The sequence below is a fragment of the Nipponia nippon genome, unplaced genomic scaffold (assembly GCF_047370975.1).
Source record: "Nipponia nippon isolate SJK-2023a ecotype South Korea unplaced genomic scaffold, ASM4737097v1 scaffold_6, whole genome shotgun sequence".
Classification (NCBI taxonomy): Eukaryota; Metazoa; Chordata; class Aves; order Pelecaniformes; family Threskiornithidae; genus Nipponia; species Nipponia nippon.
The window spans coordinates 13,581,112-13,602,205 of NW_028262380.1; the positions used below are offsets into that span (position 1 = coordinate 13,581,112).

The 21,094-nt window shown below is 39.8% G+C and overlaps 2 protein-coding genes across 4 annotated transcripts in view; one reads left to right on the top strand and one right to left on the bottom strand.

The window, feature by feature from the left end:
• MAN2B2 (mannosidase alpha class 2B member 2) overlaps nucleotides 1-4,505 on the bottom strand; it is a 35,583-nt gene extending 31,078 nt beyond the window's left edge. For both annotated transcript variants that reach the window (XR_015699626.1, XM_087736213.1), the window contains exons 1-2: nucleotides 4,339-4,505; nucleotides 617-763 (exon numbers count right to left, since the gene is read on the bottom strand). Coding sequence is in view for 1 of the 2 variants with exons in the window: in XM_087736213.1 (XP_087592339.1) it covers nucleotides 617-763; nucleotides 4,339-4,470 (279 nt within the window). In the remaining variant the exon portion in view is untranslated. The remainder of the gene's footprint in view (nucleotides 1-616; nucleotides 764-4,338) is intronic.
• Nucleotides 4,506-7,811: 3,306 nt separating this feature from the next.
• PPP2R2C (protein phosphatase 2 regulatory subunit Bgamma) overlaps nucleotides 7,812-21,094 on the top strand; it is a 200,191-nt gene continuing 186,908 nt past the window's right edge. Inside the window, exons 1-2 of one of the 2 annotated variants that reach the window (XM_087737217.1) lie at nucleotides 7,812-7,970; nucleotides 8,180-8,260. In XM_087737217.1, the coding sequence (XP_087593343.1) occupies nucleotides 7,955-7,970; nucleotides 8,180-8,260 (97 nt within the window). In that variant the 5' untranslated portion in view covers nucleotides 7,812-7,954. Of the gene's footprint in view, nucleotides 7,971-8,179; nucleotides 8,261-21,094 lie in introns of those variants that run through there. The other variant, XM_087737220.1, reaches the window with a different exon arrangement.

A 21,094-nucleotide genomic window follows, 5' to 3' on the forward strand; every position in this document is an offset into this window, starting at 1 on the left:
GAGGAAAGAAGAAATGGCAAATGTCTTTACTAGGAAATTCACAATGTCTTTACTAGGAAAAAAAAAAAAATCCTCAAATTAAAGTTCTAAAGACTGAAAGGGATCACAGCTTATAGATAAACAAACCCAAGAAACAGTTATTGCTGTTGAATCCATGGTCACCTCTTTGCTGCATTTTCCTTGTTTACAAATGGCAGGTTTTTGAGCAGTACTTAACTGGAAAGAAAAAAAGTTCCTTCTTGTAAGCAGTGTTAGGCAGCAGTTTATAACCTTCAGATCTTTAACAGATATTGGTACTGCCTCTTTCAGAATCACCCGCATCTTACACTAGCATGCCCCCAAATAAGAAAGTCACCGATGAAACAGGAATTGTTAAAGTGTAAAGAGTCTTCAGCGCAAAGGTTACTACCTCCTACCGCTCTGATCTATAGTTGGGGTTTTAACCTCTTGTAGCTGCCTTTAGAGTTAATGTCCTTTCATATGAAGTACCAGATTCAGAGACAGCTCACACAAGACTTGGGTAAAAAGCAAATGGTAAAGTACTTTGCCCCTCCTTGCCCCCTGAAAAGAGCGTGGATTCTTTGTCAGCACTAAGTTTAGCTCTGGTACAACCTACCTGCTGCTTGTACGTATCTGTTGCTACTGCATCCCACCACAGTCGAAAGAATTCCTGCTCCACGGCAATAAATTTGCGCTGCTTTCCTTTCATTAGCTCTTCTACAACAGATGTGTAGACATTTGCTGCATAAGCATGCATACTTTCCTGCAAAAATAAAAAAGTAGAAAGTAAACTCTATGTTTTGCCCATATTAAATAGGCTGTTTTGACCACTCATTGGGCTTGAGAAGAGAGATCAAAAACCTCGCATTTGTTGCACGCTTCCTTTGTACACTCAGAAAGGCCGAGTTCTCTCTGGTTACGTGCAGCCTGCGGGCCCTTCTGCTCCAAAATACACCCTCTGACTGGGGACCTGACTAGATCACAGCATAGCTTCCCCCAAGATGAGGAGACAGCAATACAAGCTTTCTTTTTGTTCTACTGGGAACAGCTTACCCCACCCCTCGTTGCTTACCTTAAATCCACAATGCCATGAATGATAAGACTTTGCACCAACATAGTTAAAAAACCCACATGCACACTTTGTTCTTCCATTTCTGCCCTTCTTTTGATGGCCTGAATTTATCAGAATTGTTTCTTGAGAAAGAGCATGACTCTACGCTGCGGGTGTGCACTGCCAGTATAATACAGTGATATATATATATACTGTAAATTATACTATTATGGCCCTAGAAGCTTCAGTCATGAAAAATAACTCTATTTTGCTTAATGTTTTAGGATAGAGTGAAACCAAAATGGCAAAGGACTCTTAGAATGGGTTTGACTGCTGACGGAGAGACATCCAGCATGAGAATTTGTGCATCTATCCTGTCTATGCCGTTCCTAAAGCCACTTGTATTCCAAAATGAGGCCTCTGGATTTTATTGGAATGCAAGCATGACAGCTGTATCCATCAAATAACCATTCACACTGTTACACCCTATGACATGGCATCAAATGAACAACATCACGTTAATTTTAAAGTTGCACACCTCAAGATATTTTATGTACACTTATCCTTGCCAGGACATCTTCTGCTGACCAGATCCAGTCTTCCACCCTTTAGTTAATTTCAAAGTGATACAGAATGCTTAAAGACAACAGCAGAGATCCTAGAATTTCCTGCATAGTCTGTGTTTTCTTGTAACAAAATTATCTGCGTGTTATAGCACAGTTATTTTAACACTAACCATAACACTTTTCTACTTTAACTACTGGTACTTGTTTAAGAACGCACACCATAATACATACACGTACCTCGGAAAGTGATTGACATATAGATCTCTCACCCACCTAATGGGCATGATATGTAAAATATGAATCCACGGTTTTAATTTAGGCAAGTTTCCTATACAAATATCACATTTTGAAATAAGAAGGGGATGATGTGATCCAAATCAGAAATGAACTTTTCCTAACCCCTTGCTTTCCACAACTGCAATCCAGCTATCTTTGTAAAATGCTAAAGTGTCATTAGAAAGGGGAAGATGTTTGAGTGTAAGAGGAATGGCTTAAAATATTCTAGTGCTTATCTAAATAATTACTTGTTCAATGATTTCTCGATCAGTTAAGGGTTTTTTAAAACCAAGATTATGATTAGATGCTTAATACAATGTGAAATTTTAACTAAGGGAACAGGTTTTAAGTTTTACTAATACTCAACAGTGACACACTCAAATGATTGCTAAGGAATTTTCATTTTTCACTGGCAATTGGCTACAAACAATACGTCCTAAAATCCAAGTATATGTACAATGATTACGACATCAGGCTCAATTTTAGTTCTTAATAGTTAAGTGAAGCACACTAGATTTTGAGAGCTGAACAAGGACTTTTCAAATTTAATACAATACCAAAATATTCTGTGTGGTAACTTACTGAAAATATTTTCTTGAGATATTTTGGAGATTAAGGCAAGCCAGTCTTTATTCTGACTCAAATGACACTGGAACAAAGCAGTAAGATATTATCCCATCCTACAAAGTATATAAACCCCAGGTGTCTGGGTGGGAATTGAAAACAATTGTTTTGACAAACCAAGATACTTGCAAGCAACAATAAGAATTTTATTTCCAGTTCATATCCTCTGTCAGCTAATGAGATACTCTAGAACAATAAGCAGTGACCCAGTATAAACAATCAGGTAAGATTTTACTTATTTAAATACAGATTTTAAACTTCTACCATGATTTAAAAACTGTTTTGTACTGCATTCTAGACAACAGTGAGGTGTCTTTCACACCTATGGTCAGATGCATCAGCGAGATGCCACATCTCACATAAGTTACGGCACCACTGCTATTATCAGATTGCAACAGATAGCTTTCTTTGAGAGAGAAAAAAAAAAAAAAAAAGTTTTATTATACATCCAGTGCTGGAATTCTCCGTCAGCACTATAATTTCCAGCATACAATGAAGATTGCTGCTCTGATATAACAAATAAAACGCTTATTATTCACATCACAAACGGAGAAGTGAAAGACCAAAAAAATAGTATGTTGTCATTCATCAGTGAAACCTAATAACTAAGCAAACCAAAAATGTAAAATAGGTTGGGATCACATTAGTATCCCACGGACAGTTACCTTCAAGTTTCACTTTACTACAGAAACATTTGAAAGGATCCACAGGTAGTCTCTGTGGGTTTTGACTACAGGAATTGCTGATGCTTGTGATTTAATTGCAGAGGGACTGAGGCTTCAAGCAATTGCATCTTCTCAAAAAAAAAAAAAAAAAAAAAAAAGAAGAAAATTATGGGTTTCATTTCTCTTGGAGGAGATCTTCGACCACTAACTGACCCAAAATAAAAATTAGTTTTGTGCTCTCATGCAATTTCTGAGTAGGAGTTTGAAGTATTAAAGGAGAAATTCAGTAATCTTTCTTAAAAAGGGAAGACAAAATACATGCAGAGCAGAGATTCCTTGTGAGCTGTTCGCTCTTTTTTATCACAGTTACCCTTAAACACCTGATGCCATATCACTCTAGCAAGCGAAGCACCCACAGCATCTTTCACGTAAACAAAAGAAATTCATACTAATGAAGAATTCAGGATTTTGACTAAGAAATATAAAAGCTATTAACACCCCACCTGATTTATTTTGGTCTATATCTCATTTATTTAGCAAAAATTACTTTGCTACTACACCTCTGCGGCACTAGGCTCCAACCCCAGCCCAGCCGTCGGGGACCTGGGATCCCGCTCTCCTCTCTGAGAAAAGACAGAAAGTCTTCCTGGGGCTTTGGCTTCGTAACAGGATAAACAAAAAGACCCAGAAAATCCGCCACATAATCAAAGCACACCACCACACAGATTGAAGATTTTCCTTTAAAAAAAAAAAAATCCATCAGGAGCATCCTGCAGAGCACAGGTGGGTGCGAACCCGAAATCCACGGGCACGGCTCCTAAGCTAACCGCGCGGCCCCCACACGAGCGTGGGGATGCCGAAACACCCGGAGCGGGAGCGCGCCGCAGGACAGCCCTGGGCAGGACAGGCACCTCCCGCGGATTTCCGCGCTTCTCTGCGGGCAGGTGCTAGGACGGGAGCAGGCAGCCCCCCGCAGGCAGCCTCACAGCGCGCCGGGTGGCTCTGCACGCCGGAGGGCTCAGAGGGAGCCGGGCGGAGGCCGGGCAGCGGCCCCAGCAGCCGCCGAGCCGAGCCGAGCCGAGCCGAGCCGAGCCGAGCCGCCCCCCTACCCCGGCCGTTCTCCGCCCCGGCCAGCCCCGCTCCGCAGGGGCCCCACCTGCACCGTGTAAACCCAGCCGACGTCCATGTGGCTGTGGGCGACCACGAAGGCCCGCAGCTGCCCCCGGCCGCCGGCCCGCGGGAGGAGGCCGAGGAGGAGGAGGAGGAGGAGGAAGAGCGGGGGTCGCATGGCGGCCACCCGGGCTCCCGCCGCGCTTCCGCCTCCCGCCGGCCCGGCACCGCCTCCCGCCGCCCCGCCCCGCCCCGCCCCGCCCGCTCCATCGGGAAGAGCTGCTTTGCTGTTAAAAAAAAAAAAACCCAAACACAACAAAAACCCGCAACGCCAGCAGTCTTCCTTCAGCTGAGGGGATTTTGAGGCACGGCGGCCTCGGCCCCGCGCTGCGCCGCGGGTACGGGAGGCCCCGGCGGCAGGGTGCCAGAGCCAGTCACACCGCAGCCCCGGCAGGCGGCGGTGGCGCTCGTTGATAGCTCTGGGGCGGGTTTTTTATAACAGGTTGCTCGCAGAGACGTCGAGTTCTGCGTCTCGGACTATAAATCCTTACGTGTTTTTTTGAGGAAATTCACTTGAATTGAACACGAGTTCTTTATTTCAGGTATAATAGTTCATTACGGATTACCGTCTGCATCTTTGAAGTTGTGGCAAGATTAAATTTTATGTGCTTGACCGTCGGGTCCCATTTAAATTGGTTTTATGACTTGTCTTATCGCTGCTAGCAAGAGATGGACCCTGTGCTGAGAACCGAGAAGGCAGACTCTTGGGTCTGCGTAAAGTCCTACTGAAAAGGAAAAAAATCCAACCAATAATTAAAAAATGTTATAGGGTAACATAGCCCAAAAAAACTCCTCAGAAGTTTTGTCCACAGTTGCACCAGTTTCTGCCCAATCTATCATTGTGGTATTAAAAGCCAAAATAGTTGAAAATATTTTTTTAGAACTTTGACTCTTTAAAAAACACTGTCGTATAATTTGACTACATTGCTTAAGTTCTAGTTTCAGTAAATGACATGCTTTTAACATTACAATCCTGAAATGACAAAAAAATGTCATACCAAAGTCTTAGCTCATTTCCAACAGTGCAAAAATAAAGGACATCAGATGAAGGTGGTACCTGCTCCCACATTCAAGTTTGTTGATTTAGCATTACTAGTTTCCAAACCTAGCTAAACCAGTCATCTCTCTGAAGGAGACAATCACAAATAGCTCAAGAGTGTCCAGCTACCACTGATAAAAGTAAAAGATTAATTCATACTGGACTAGCTGGCGCTTGGGTGCAAATTAACCCATCTCAATATTCAAGATACCTGTGGAAACAGATCACACGCTGTAAAAGCCATTTGCATCTATCCCCTCATTTTAGAAAGAAAAAAAAAAATGTGTGCTGCATTACATGCCCAACTGGGTGAATTTTTTTACACATAGTTTGTAAATGTTTGAAGTCCAGAATGAAAAATGCTATTTAAGTCAGTAATACTGAGTTGAACAGCATAAAATTGCTACATTTTGTAAAAATTAAATCCAATATGAATGGATTCTCCCAGAACAGGGCCCTTGTTTGCTAATTAATATGGTAGACTAGAGTTTTCTCCAAAAAGAAGAGGCTAACACTGGAATGCTAAGGTTAATTTTATTTATGATAATACTTTGTTATGAAGAGCAATCAAGGTCTGTCAGTAATTTGTAGGGGGAGTTAGTATCACTGTAAGCAGCTGGATGAAGCTTTACTTTAATACAGCTCTATGATACTCTTTTTTTTTTCCTCAAATCATCAGCTTAAACCTTTTCAGTTCCAAGAAAGCTAGTGCACATCCAGCAAACATATGGCTTAGGGATATATATACATACACAGTCTAAACGAACTGGTGTTCTTTTACCTCAGAAAGCATTATGGTCTTTGTAATTTAGGTGAAGTTCCCAGGGAAGCTTAAGTGTTGGCGTTCTGCTTTGTTTCTAAAAGTAGCTCAGAATGTTTGCAGAATGTTACTCCCATTTTAAACCTATTTCCTTCAGAAAGTGTAATTGTCCTCCTTATTCTTTCACAAAGGCCACAATGTGACACTGTCTTGGATGCAGTGGAGAAGAACATAAATATTTGAACAGAATAGGAATTATTAGGAAAAAATGAATCAAACTGCCCACAGCTTACACACCTAAAAGCGTCCCGAGGGTCTTCACTTGCTGCAAAAAGGGATGAATGTAGGTATATTAAGTAAAATTTATGCTAAAAATAATGCTTCTCCACCATTTACGTACTGTTTCACCAATAGCAAAAAGCTAGATGGAGGAGCCAGTGTAACTGTGCCACGACAGCTCCCTACATTGATATTTTATCCTCTTGTTGGCTCCTAATCTCTTAGTATGGCTTGATTATAGTCTTCCTGTATTATTTCTTAAGCTTTTCTCCTTTGCCCGTACAAAGCATGCTTGCTGTCTTTGACACGAGCTGTGCTATATGTGGGCCTCTGACACTGTCACCTCAAAAAGACAGAAGACGTGGGCAGGATGCTGCCGGCTATAAGCTAAGCAGTCACAATCCTGTTAAATGAAATACCAAGAAAGCCACCTGGTGAACTGAACAATTAACATACCTTTGGACTTCCCTCCTGTGGTGTTTTTGGGGTGGACGTCTGTAAGAATAAAGGCATTTATTAACATAAGTTGCTCTAGCCGACTGCTTCAGTGCTTTAAAATTTGCCATTTCCCTAAACATCTTCCAGCGGAGGCAAAGGTCACTACGCAGAGCACTTAAGCTTACTTGATAACAGGTTTGCTTTCTTACTTACCTCTCATGGATGCTGTAAAGATAGTTTGTGGATCCACAGGGGTCCACGGACCAGATGAAAACCACTCTCTAGCTTTGCAGTGATTTCAGCGTCTACAAAACCTGATGACTTACGCGGTATTTGCAGCCCTTACCCGTAAGATAGCCTACGCGGCCTAGGGACGGTAAGGGAACTGAGGTGAATGTCGTGAGGAAAATGCCGCCGGTGTGGCGGGGCGGGAGAGGCCGCAGGGACGCCAGCACGGGCGACGCTGGCGCGGCCCCGGCGCGGCGGCCTCCGGAGGCTCTGTCCCCAGGCTCCCGGCGCGGCGGGGGGCGCCCGCCCGTGGGCGCCGGGCTGCCCGCGCCGCAGGCAGGCGTGGCTGAGGCGCTGTGGCGGGACGCGGCACAGCCGGCGGCAGCTGACGGGGAGTTCACGACTGAAGTTGAACCAGCAGCAGGAAGGAGCCTCCGCTCGGGGCCGCGGAGGGAGGCCGGGAGGAAGGCCAGGCTGCGGCGCGGCATCCCGCCGCCGTGGCTGGGGCTCGCCTGGGGCAGAGCGGCCGCCCGGCCCCGCCGGCAGCCCCCCCCGGGCTCCCGCCGCGGTGCCGGGGCCACCCCGCGGCCGCTCACACCTGTTGGGGCGGCGGCAGGGCCAGCGGTGACGGGCGCGGCGGGTCCTGGCGAGGCTGCGCCGCCTCCGCCGGGAGCTCCGGGCGGAGCCTTGCCTCCTTCCCGTCCTCCCTCCCCCGGCTCCCTCAGCGCCCCGAGGCAGCGCCGGCTGCCTGCGCCGCCCGCTCCGCCGGGAGAAGGAGGAGGCGCCCCGAGCTACCGGCGCTGGGAGCAAAGCAAATAACAGTTCAGAGCACTGGGCGCCTTTCGGAGGGCAGCACACATGTCCCACAAGCAGGGTATCTGGAAGAGCTCTCCCTTCCCCCGGCCCTCCCCGGGCCCCTCTTACCCTTCCGTTCCCTCCTCTGCCCCCTCCATCTCTCCTCCCCACTCCTCCGGCTCTGTCTCTCCCCTCCGCCGCCCTCTTCCCTTTCTCCCTTCCTCAGCCCTCTCCCCGCCGCCGGCCCCGGGTGCCCCGCACTGACTCTGCCTTTCCTTCCCTGCCCAGCTGGCGGCCCCCCAGGCGAGAGCGCGGGTGACTGGTGCCTCTACCAGCTCAATGGAGCAGCCGAGTTTGAGGTCTCTGAAGGTGAGTGCAGGGGTGCTGAGGCGGGGCGCGTCCCCTCGGCCGCCGCCCCGGCTGGCGGCATGTGGAGAAGCGTGGCTCACCGGTGGGAGAGCCGCTGTGGCAGAACATGGCAGCCGCCTGGGGCCTGGGCCCCGTGGGGCGGCGAAGATGGCATGTGGGCCCAGCGCAGGAGGGCAGCGGGTGGCCGCCGATGGGTTGCGTGCGCCGGGCCTCGTGTAAGTGTCTCGGCTGGTTTTGTTTGTTTTTTTGGGAGAAGTTGGGTTTCACAGCTGGCGGCCTAGGTGGCATCAGTCCTCTTGGCCTTGGCATGGGTGGCTACTGGTGTGAGGGAGGCTGTGTAGTACCTGCGGGGAAGTTTTCTGGCCTTTTTTTCCCCCCTCTTAACTTTGAAGAGAGAGGTAAGCTGGAAAGTTTTATTTTTGAATATTCTATGATCAGAAAAGGAACAGCCTTTGGCTGCCAGGGCAAGAAAGTCTCCCCTCTGCCTCTGAACCACGTATGATTTTGAACATGCAGAGTATTTAAACTTAGATGTCAACCTGTATTTTCCAGTATGCCAGATGCGTAGTGTGCAGTGTCCATGAGCATATTTCAGTGTCTGTTTTCAGTGAGTTAGGTGGAGCTAGGACCTCATCTCGACGGTTTGGTCTGTTGGTATTATGCATTTCTGAGGTGAGTGCTTTTAGTGTTTGTAAGGGCTTAAAATGCATCACAAGTTCAGCTGGACTGAAAAACTTGCCAGTGCTGAGGGAAGTGACACACTGTAATAGATTGGCTTCAGGTTAGACATCAGGGAAAGCTTTTCAACAGTGAAGCACTAGAATACGTGGGGTAGGTAGACAATGAAATCTCACTCGAGATATTTAAGGTTTCACAAACACGGACTGAAGTGATAAAGCTACAGATCTTGCCTTGGGGCAGCTAGATAGACTACCTGTTTGGGGTCTCTTAGCTTTATTATCTGTGAGTCTGTGGGATCTGAAGTTTTGTGTTATGTCTTGTGTTTTGCTGTTTGGAGAAGTGATTTAAACCCCAGTGTACTAATAATAAGCTACAGCTTGATCAAGGCTTTGGAGTAAGTTTATTTTTTTCCCCCAATTATTCCATGGTGGTTTATATTTCAAGGTGTATTTAATAGTGTGTATAATTACACACACTTGCATACTAAAGCATTTCTCAAAATACGTTGTGATTTGGTGCCTAGATTAATTTTTTTTTTTTTTTTAAGCTGCATACCAAACCAGATGTGATGACGATAGGTGGGGGTGGAAATTACATCCGTATGAGGGAGTGTAATGAGTGAGTGACAGCATTTCTTAGGCATCATAAAATGTTGAAAACAAGCTTTAGGTTGGCATTTACTTTCATTTAAAGATTTGAATGAGTAGAATATGCATCTTAACCTTGTTTATCTGGGTAAATAGCAGTGTTTCAGCTGCATTGTTTTCTTCTCAACGTGCGTTTTATTCCTTTGATTTTTTTGGGTCATCTTCTGTCACATGACATAATTTAAAAAATTAGTTTGCTAACTTTGACTTCAGTTCTCTTTAACACTGACAATTTATGGATGCCCAGTTTTACTCCATGGCTTAAATGGAGATCTTATGTGTTTTCTCTTCTTTACTCCACATGGGAATATGTGAAATTCAGAGAACAGGAAAGAGGCTGAAGATGTGTAATTTGGTCACATAAGCTATAGAGTCAAAGTCATCTGCAGGTAGTAAACCCCGTTTATGTTAATAGGATTATACGTAACTATGACATGCATTTTCCAGAATACATGTTTTCTATTAAGTGCCACTGATATCTAGGAACACATACAGCAATATCATCAGCACACTTTGAAGAGGTAAAAAACAACATTTAAAAGAAAGGACCACTAGGTCAGGTGGCTTGACCTCTTTTGCATGCCAGTATTTTGGATAAAGTCCAAACCTTTTCCTTTGCTGAAGTTTGCCTCTAAAATAACTTAAATTACACAGAGCCAAGCAGAACCCTTAGCTTAAAATGGATTGTTCCTATAACTTCTGGTGCAGGTTTTTTTCTTTTCTTTTTTTTTTTTTTTTCTTTTCTTTTCTTTTTCTTTTCTTTTTCTTTTCTTTTCTTTTTCTTTTCTTTTTCTTTTTCTTTTCTTTTTCTTTTCTTTTTCTTTTCTTTTCTTTTCTTTTTCTTTTCTTTTCTTTTCTTTTTCTTTTCTTTTTCTTTTCTTTTTCTTTTCTTTTTCTTTTCTTTTTCTTTTCTTTTTCTTTTCTTTTTCTTTTCTTTTTCTTTTCTTTTTCTTTTCTTTTTCTTTTCTTTTTCTTTTCTTTTTCTTTTCTTTTTCTTTTCTTTTTCTTTTCTTTTTCTTTTCTTTTTCTTTTCTTTTTCTTTTCTTTTTCTTTTCTTTTTCTTTTCTTTTTCTTTTCTTTTTCTTTTCTTTTTCTTTTCTTTTTCTTTTCTTTTTCTTTTCTTTTTCTTTTCTTTTTCTTTTCTTTTTCTTTTCTTTTTCTTTTCTTTTTCTTTTCTTTTTCTTTTCTTTTTCTTTTCTTTTTCTTTTCTTTTTCTTTTCTTTTTCTTTTCTTTTTCTTTTCTTTTTCTTTTCTTTTTCTTTTCTTTTTCTTTTCTTTTTCTTTTCTTTTTCTTTTCTTTTTCTTTTCTTTTTCTTTTCTTTTTCTTTTCTTTTTCTTTTCTTTTTCTTTTCTTTTTCTTTTCTTTTTCTTTTCTTTTTCTTTTCTTTTTCTTTTCTTTTTCTTTTCTTTTTCTTTTCTTTTTCTTTTCTTTTTCTTTTCTTTTCTTTTCTTTTCTTTTCTTTTTCTTTTCTTTTTCTTTTCTTTTTCTTTTCTTTTTCTTTTCTTTTTCTTTTCTTTTTCTTTTCTTTTTCTTTTCTTTTTCTTTTCTTTTTCTTTTCTTTTTCTTTTCTTTTCCCAGTGCTTTTTACTTTTCAGAAAGGCTACAACTGTTGTGATTGCAGCTGCATTGGTTAGGACCACCTAACCAATGGACAGAAGGACTAATTAATCTATATTAAATATTATTGTGTGTTTATCTATCTAGATATATATCTGTATAGATAAACATTTACATATTAATATTATAAGTTCAATGAGTCCTCTGGGCACGTCTTTCTGCTTTTGCTATTGAATGCATGCAATGGCCTTGCAGTACTCTGTCAGTTAGACTTCAGAACTGTGTTCTGCAACATTTCTGTCTTAGACTAGGAAAGAAAATTATTCTTTTTCCAAAAATAGATGTTAGATGAAAAACATTCATTTACATAACAGAAAAGCAAAATTGCATATTTCAAATGCAAGGAAAAATAGAGAATAGTAAGTAAAACACCACAATCAAAGCCAAGATAATCATGTTTGATTTAGTCTTGCTGCCTTGAAACAAAACCCTATTTCAAATATTGCTACTTCTATAATTAACGTCTAAGTGCAAAATATATTTTATTTATGCTAAAGATCTCAAAGCGCTTTGCTCACATTAAGTGCAGCCTCACAAAAGCTGTATGAAGAACAGTATTAGAATACCCGTTTACAGGCTAGCAAAATGAAATACAGAAGTTAAGGATGTGATTTTTATAGAAGCTGAATGTCAGCTATTAAGCAGTTAGTACTTGGGACTTCTGAAAAGTTGAATCTTGTGCCGTTTGCCCAGACTATTTAGTGGACTGTTAACAGGACTGCTTATTCCAGACCCTTTGCTTTAAGTTCCAAATCACATTAACTTCTTGCGAACTTTATGTAAGTTAAAGCATGTTTGAAATATTTTATGCTGTGAATTCTAAGCTGGCATTACATTGTTCTAGATAGCATTAACTTCAATAATGATTACATGGTTAATGAAAAGATTGATTCAAAAATCATGTTTTTAGTTTTCACTCTTAAAGTTAGCTCATCAGAGACTTGAAATTGGTTTACAGTGTAAATTTTCTTTTCATCCATTTTGTAACTATGCTCGTGTGGCTGTAAGCCCTGTTAATTAGCGCTTTGTGAATTGTGATGTGAACTTTCCTGTTACTTTCCTTATGCTGCTCTAACATTCTCCTTTATTTCTGGGTAATTTGAAGAGAGATTTATTGAGAAGATAAGATGGATAATATACTATTTTGTTGTAAAGGTACGTTTGAATAATGTACCATTTGAAGGAACTAGAAGACTTGTGAACTGATGAATATGAATTTAATCAGTCAGGTTTACCTCCAATAGTTTTTTGTTTACTGTAGTTTTCAATCAAAGACAATAAGTCTGGATTTGGTTCAATACTGTCTTTTCCATTATTACATGAATTCCATGGAAAGCAATGTTGGTTGCACAAGCTTACAACTGAAGTAATGTCCTTGTGAGTCATGCCTTCATTATAAGGTCTAATTAAATAGGAAGTCTCCATCTGTAGATGCTTTCGCATCACAGTCGTTTTTTGGCTGAACCGAACAATTGATTTTTCCTTGGTCTCTTCTAAAAAGGCATGGTAGCAGCTCTTTTCTTAACACTTCACAGTTTGCCAACATTTCTTTTGAAGTATGGTCACTATGAATGGATGTCGTATTTCCAAGGGGCCTTATTTGGAGGGGTGTGCTTTACAGTTCTGGGCTCCCAGTTATCCAGTTTCGAGATTTAGAGAACTGAACTGTGCCTCTTCTGCACCCCACAATTCTGGGTTTCTTCAAAGGAAACCAAGGTGCTTGGAAGGGACTGGTACACCCCTTGTCTCACCCCAGCATGCCTTTAGGACATTACTAGCTTGCGTACAGTGCTGCAAGGTGCGTCACAGGGTTTGCGTGCACCCTAATATACCCTCTGATGCCATGTATGTGGATGATACTATTATTCCAGCCCTACCTCATACATCCCGGTTTATACATTCAGCAACTCCCTGTATTTCATCCCTCTTTATTTTACAGTCACTTATGTTGGTGTTTGGTTGTTTAACTCTCACTGATATCTGGGAGCTGCTGCAGCGCAGGGAAAGGGCTCCTGTCTGAAAAATGTTATCATCATACTTTGCTCCCATTATGACATTGTATGTGGCTGTGTAAGACCAGACCCAGTAAATTACTCTTTACAAGAAAATGTGGGTATTTGATTATACTTCTATTTGTTGCTGCACTATCTGACGTTAAGTTTCAATATGAAAAGTTTGGCATGATAGACAAAGAGGAAAGATTAAGGTATACTGAAATTATATTTATTCATATGATAGCTGTACTTCTAGAGATACTTATCTACAATAATCATCCATTTTGTGATATTTTTATCTATTGTTTATGGAGTCTTTGTTTATACATGGCATGGGTTTTGTGAGAATCATTCAAATATTTCTATGGATTACTATATAAAAAGACTTCTTGAATGACAATAAAATACTGGAAAGTATATGTACTTGTTATGAAAAGGAAAAGGTGAGTGGCTTATTTCCATTTCTCATTTGTTGTTTCCTAATTTTTTTGTTTTGATTAAGAGTCGGTTTGATTTTTATGGAATAAATTAATTAAGTACATTAAGATTATTTAATTGCAATGATTTGCAAAATCCTTGCTTTCACAGATTTTCTGTTGGAACTTAATATGGGTACTAGAGTGTTTTGTCCTAAGAGTCATTAAGTGTCATTTGACCATAAAACAAATACTTTGTTAACATTTTGTTAATTATTTTCTTTTATAAATATCTGACTGAAGATGTTAACTCCTTTTCAGTAACCTGAAAAGCGGTGTTGCTGTTTAGATGAAGCTTGAAAAACAGACTAAGTTTTTTTTTTTTAACCAGGTTTTCAGATTTTCCTGCCCTTTTCAAGGACTTCACTCCCTCCCTCTAACATGCTGTACTTGTTTAGGTAATTCTCTGACTCTTTGACACCAGAAGTTGCAGCCTTCACCATCTCAGTTTCCAGGATGCGGTCTTCAGCCAATTGCCTTTTTACTCTCTAATCTCCCATTGATCCTTTTTCTTTCCTTCCAGTCTGCCCCCTTTTAATATCTTTACTTATATACCCAGTCGGGTTTTTTAGTTTCTGTTGGTCTCCTCAGCTTTGGCTTTGCTTTCCCATTGTCCTCTGTAACTCTTCTCTCTGCTAAGGGGATTGTGGGGGGTCTCAGTCCGTTGCATGTTGCGGGGTCTGGCAAAGGGGTCTCCTCTCCATGTCTTTGGAAGTCTGCCATTTGCAGCAGGTGCCTGCACAGTAAATCTTAGCTCTTTTCCCTCTGTCTCTCACTATTTCCAGGTCTTACAAGGCTTACCATTTTGTATGATCCTTTCAGTCCCATCCAAATAACTCCTGGCAATTTTGGTATTATCTGTGCTTGAACGATCAGAATTTCCTTGGGTGTTTCAGTTGGCTGCATCCTTTAAGATGCACTCAGTATACATACCATGAAAGATGAAATCACACTGTTGTGCGCCTGATTATGCGGGTATTAGCAAGTCAAAAATCATGCTTTCAAGTTATCTAGTCCAGAATTTAACAGGGACACTTTTTATGCTCTTTCTCATTAAATATACAATAATTTAATTTGTGTTGTGATTTTGTTATAAATAATAACACTGATGAAGTAAACAGTGATTTCATTGGGGCCACAACTTTGCCATTTAGACTAATTTTTGTGTTTAAGTCAAACATTACCATTCAGCTTGAATAGTGATGGACAATTTAAAAAATGTAGAATTGCCTGTGTTTCCAGCTGAGATGCAGAAAAATCACTAGGTCTTCATAAAGCCTCCTCTTCCATTATAGGTCAAGTCAGAAAGCTGGGGTTCCTTTATGGAGCTGTTTTATATAGGGGTAGAGAGTACCCATTTTCTGATCTTTCCAATTCCAGTTTATAAATGTGTGCAGAAATTGCCCAGGCTGTCTTGGAGAATGTCTGAATAGCTGATGTGCAGAGAATTTTTTCCTACTGTGCAGTTTTTTTCTGTATGAACCTGTCAAAGCTGAAAGGAATTCCAAGAAGATAAGATTCTTCTGTTTCAAGAATTAAAACCCAGAAGTTTAACTTCTGCAAATATGAATTCAGAAGTCATATTGCAGGCTATACAGGTGGGAAAAGGACCTGTTTTTAATATTCTTATTTATCAGTTCTTTTCTGTAAAATGCAGTAAAATGCAGAGAGATTTAAAGCAGAAGTTAATATCTTTTCTCGTGCATGTTTGTACTGTCTGATGAAAAAATTCCAAAATTATGTCAAGCTATTCAGGGGTTTCAACTACCTGTCTCTCGTAGTATGCTACTCAGATATAAACTCCTTATTCAAAGTAATGGTCAGTAGCTCGCATCTTTATAAGTCTGTGTGATCACCTAATGGTATATGACAAAACCCTAAAATCACAGAATCATAGAATGGTTTGGGTTGGAAGGGACCATAAAGATCATTTAGTTCCAACCCCCTGCCATGGCCAGGGACACCTTCCACTAGACCAGGTTGCTCAAAGCTCCATCCAACCTGGCCTTGAACACTTCCAGGGAGGGGCACCTACAACTTCTCTGGGCAACCTGTTCCAGTCCCTTGCCACCCTCATAGTGAAGAATTTCTTCCTTATATCTAACCTAAATCTGCCCTCTTTCAGTTTAAAGTCATTACCCCTTGTCCTATCAAAATAGTGAAAGGTGTTATTTACTAGCCAAATTCTGCATCTTGCCTTTTAAGTTGAATTGTCATTGTTTGGTGATCCAGAAGAGGGAGCTACCTCATAAATTTCTAGCAGTTTTGAACTTAACAAAGTCTCTTTTAAAATCCCTCATGGATTTTTTTTTTTTTTTTTTTTTTTTTTTTGAAGAATGAATCCAGAGATTTCATGTGATGCCTTTTTGGTCACTCAGTTTATAGTTTGCTGATTTCTAAGCACATCCTTAGAGACTTAGTTCTTTGACTTCCTTCGGTTTTCAGTATCAGTTCAGTATTTGTCCTTAAACATGGCATTTGTATAACACCCTAAAACCTTTGGTTGATATTATGATTGTAGTCCCTTTTATTTAATCTGTTGACTCTTTTTAAACATAGATATTTCTGACTAGCATGTCATGGATGTTTATAGATGTTTTCTGTAGCATGCAGGAAGAACTTTGTGGTGGCTGGCTTGGCCTTCCTCAGTGCAGCTCCATCTGAGATGGAGGTGGCTTCTGGGCCATTTTACTCTTTGTTTTTTGGTTTTTTTCTTTTTCTTCTGTGTAAGGGGTGTTTCTTCTGTTTGTCACAGTAAATGGATACAGGTAGTATTTTGAAAATAGCAATATATAAGTAAAATAGCAAAACTAACGTGCACACTACGATGCTCTCTCTCTCTCTTTCTGCAGTGCAATTTATAGTTAATTAATATACCATTTATGGGGTATAAAAGTAAAGGACCATGAGGTACTGGGAGAAGGCTTTGTAACATGTACTTATTAAAACTTGTACTGATGGCCAGGAAGGAGACCAGACTTTTCTGGGTAGATTTTAAAGTGCATAATTTAGCTGGGTTCTGGTATTCCTTGGCTGGTGGAACTCTAGATTACTGCCTGCTATAATGATAAATCGTGTCAAAGCTATCATACCTCCAGGTTTATTGTTGGTCATTTTGTGTTAAGAACTGATGCAGTGATGTGACTTCGTTTCCTAAGGTAACTAGAGTACCGAGAAACAGGTGAGTCTTTTTCCAACTGAATAATATGTTCCCTGTTTTTTGTCATTAAGAGCTAAGGAGGATGCTCTTAGTATTATGAAGCTTGTCTTTGTTTTTCGTCAAGAAGAGTCAATACAGCGCTATGCTGCTTATTTCTTTGTGGGTAATCACCCTTATACGTTTCATGCTAATTTTGAGGTGTCAGTGGAGCCTTCTTTTTCTGAAGACAAATGCAGGATAGTAAAAGTCCTTGCAGTGCCGCTGAAGGGTGAGAATGAAGTATTTCATTTGTTATCAGCATTGAATACTGCTGCATGTGGTATTATCCTGCTGTTGACTTACTTCAGATTTCCAATTAGTAAATCTGCTAATATGAGTGCTTTCATGGTAAGTACCACTGGATTCCATTCATACCTATACATGGTATTGTCATGTGGCCTTCAGGTTACATATACAAACTGCTCTGTTAGAGCATTTAGACATTACATTAAGAAGTCGTGTACAACATTCCTGAACTTAAATGTACCACCACGAAGAACTCTGTGGCTTATTTTGAGTTATTTTGTAGAATATTTTTGAAAATTCTTTATGTATTTTTTACATGCACACAAATGTACGCGCACACACACACACGCTTTTTTCTTATGTTCGTGCAAGATTTGTATAAAAATCAAAGAAAGTTAAATTGGATTAATGTACGTGTGTTTGACAACTACTTCCTCCAGGAGGTTGCAGAGTAAGTACTTAAATAAATACTATTTGTGTTATATACATAACATTTTGCACGTGATACATGGCTATTATAGTTCAACTATGTAATATTTTAAAATATTTGTATGTTCTTAAAACTAATGACCTATTTGTATGTTTTTAAGTCTTCCATTAAATGCAATTTCTTTTCAGAACACATACATTCCCCAGATGTTTTGGCTATGTTTATTTACAAGCACATTTTATAGAGGCTCATGTCACAGTGGGTAGAGTTGACAGTTGGGCTGATTGCAGGAATATGCGAAATGTTAACCTCATAAATCTTTCTCCACCTATCGTATTATGTAATTTCTACAAAATATTCTGAAATATTCCATTATTTCAGATAGAACCATTTTGGTATTGCAGTTAAAGATGATGTATTCAATTCAGAGACAATTATGTCTAGACACTAACAGGGGCCATTGAGTTGACGTTCTATTCAGAGAGGGGGCATGTGTCATTCAAAAGGGAGTTGTAAAACTCTTTAGGACAGTTGCATTGTTAGTGATGTGCCTTTCCATTTCAAACAACTGCCATAACTAATTACCATACTTAGCAGAGTCTTCTTGGAACCCTGAAACGAAAATAACCCACAGTTTCTTTGGGAGATACGAATTATATTAATATTAATTCTCTTTATACCCAGAATAAACTCCTGTCTTATGACTAGAGTGAAAGATGCAAAGCAGAAGTGTTATTCTTGCAAGACTTCATGGTTTCTTGTTAGATCTGTCTTATTGAGTAATCTTCATGATCTTTGAAAATTTTAATACAGAGGCTATTGTTTGTTGGTATCTGGTTTTGTCCATCAGATAACTCTTATTTTTGAAGGTTCTCTGATAAGCCCTTGTGTTAGCATTATAAACTCTGCTTTGAAATTGAATGTCTATTCTGGAAATACCCAATGCTTTAGATTTTGTTTATTTGCAAGAAGCCCTAACTTGGAGTCCTTCATAATGATATGCAAAGTAGATATAATCAATTTAAAATAAGAATGAGCTCACATTTTAAGAATAATTCTTATTCTTCATGCATTACAATTTGAAAAATAAAAAAATGTGGGTTTTTTTTTCCCTTGAGCTTTTTCATATGAACAGATTTTTTTTGTTTGTTTCTTAAGCTTGGCAAGCTGTTACTTCCAGTGCATACTGTCTCCTCTATTCTAAACCAGGAAAGCACAGCCATATTTCTCTTTGACTGCTTTTTCTGGGTTTCTTCGAGATTTTGCTCCCTAAGAACACTTGCCCTAGTGGAATGTCCACCTTTCCTAAGTTGAAGCTAAGGAGACCTGGCAGGTCTGCCAAGTGCATAGTGAGTGTAGCTGTGCATTGATGTTTCTTCAGAAAGGTGCCACCGTGCCTCAGGAACTTTGTGACTTTTTGTTGATTTTTGATTTCCCCCTCTTATCACGCTCCCTCACAGTAATTAAAAATCTTACTTAAAATGTAGTACCTATGTTGACTTTTCTGGAAGTAGCAACTGTGCAATGCAATTCATTTCAATTAAAAATACTGCAATATTAACTTGGTATTTCTGATCTCTAATTTGATGATTTTAGAGGCATAATTGTCCAGTGACAATTCCAAAAATACACAGAGGTGTGTTAAAGGACTGACTCTCTTTTTCATGATGATGTCAAAATATAAAATGTCCTAGTGGGAAAATAATAAAAAGAATATTTTGGGTGAAGGAAACTGACCTTAAAGTTTGAGCTTCTTGATTCTACCATGAGACAAATCACCTCTGCTAAAGAACATCTCTCGTAGCAGTAAGAGGCTGTCTCTCTCTCTCCTATGCTAAGGTGAGTCTCTGTAGCAGCGTGTGACCTATATTATACGTGAAGTGTCAGTCCTCAATACTCTTATGGCAGAAATCACTTCCTTTTACTGGATGTTCATAAGGTACCCAGAGCAATGCCTGTGCTGACTGGGGCTGGGCAATACTGACTTTGACAGCCCTGTCACACTTGCAAAGCACATTCACTTACGAAGAAGCTGCAAAGCATCTGACAAATGTATGTATATATCCTCATCAAATACCTGAAAGAAAGCATGCACTTAAACCCTGTGGTTAAAGAGTTGAACAAATAAAGGAAGGTTGCAAAAGCCAAACTTTTGACATCATCGCATACTACTATTTTTATAGGTACCCTGCCACATTTGACTCACAGGTTTTATGTGGCTCTGTTTTACTTATGGTGTATGCAGTGTGAGAATAATTAGAGCTCTGTACTTCTCCAGATATGGAGCTGTGTGTTGTTTCTTTGGTAAGAATAGTTAAATATGTAACCATCCGTGTAGATTCCTTTTTCCTTTTCGTGGAAAAAAACAGCAAATGCTTACCTATGTTAATGTAACATTTGAGTTCAGATGGTAGCACAAGTCAGGAAATTCGAAGGTATAGTTCCCACAGCAACCATAATTCAGCCTCGTTGCTGTGAAAGCACAAAAGCCCACACCAAATACCATGCAGAATACTGCATATATGCAAGTGTGTGAGATACAGTTGCTAGGAGAGCCATAAATTTTAATTTCCAGAGGTATTTAGATTCACATTTTATATCTGTTATTACTGTTATTTGTATTTTATTGAAACAGTGCAGTAATGAAAAACTGATGAAAAGAGGCCAGTTGGATTAGAGTATCTCTTTGCTTTCTTGTAATGTACAAACAATAGATTATATTACTATCTCTGCCTTTTTGTCAGGTTTTCCTTTATTTCTAAGTGAGTAATATTGAATGTGAAATATAATCTGGCCTGCTTCCTTATCTGGTTCTGTTTTTTCCTCTTTGTTTAGCCCTATTCCTGAACTGCAGCTAATGAGGTCTATTCGTTTGCCTACCAAGGATAAATAAACCAGATATTTATCCGCATGTAGTCATACATCTTGTTATTCAACGACATCCATAGCTTGAGGTTCCATTAAAAAATATCTCAAAGCATATGGAATATATTTCTTTTCAATATCTATTAGAATTCTTTTGGTTTCTTTGTTTGCCAGCGAAGTCTGCCAATTCCTTGATTTGGTCATGTTAGACATGTTTCATTATTATCACAGTTAGTGAAGAGGTGGAAGTGTCCTTGTTTTGAAATTAGAAATATGTAAATATTTCAACCATGGTATTTACTTGGCACAGAAAATGTTTTATAAATAATATTTACAGGATTTCCAGAAGTTGGTTGGCTGAAATAGCTATATGATACGTTTTACTTAACCTTTCAGATCTGGCCAGTGGAGAGAGAGACTGTGATGTTTGAAGATTGGTATGTTAAGTCCCATTCACATGGGTGATTATTGTATCTGTAGGCTGGATTGGGCATTAATGATTACTTAAAAAAAATTCCTTTGACTGAGGCATATGCTAATACCTCATAATTTATTAAAAAAAAAAAAATCGCAGCGTAACTGTATCTCACCAGTCATTTAAAAAAAAAATAAAAAAAGGAAGTGACACAGGATAAGGAAGGTTAATGATAAGAGTTTCTTTTCAGTAAACTACAAAAA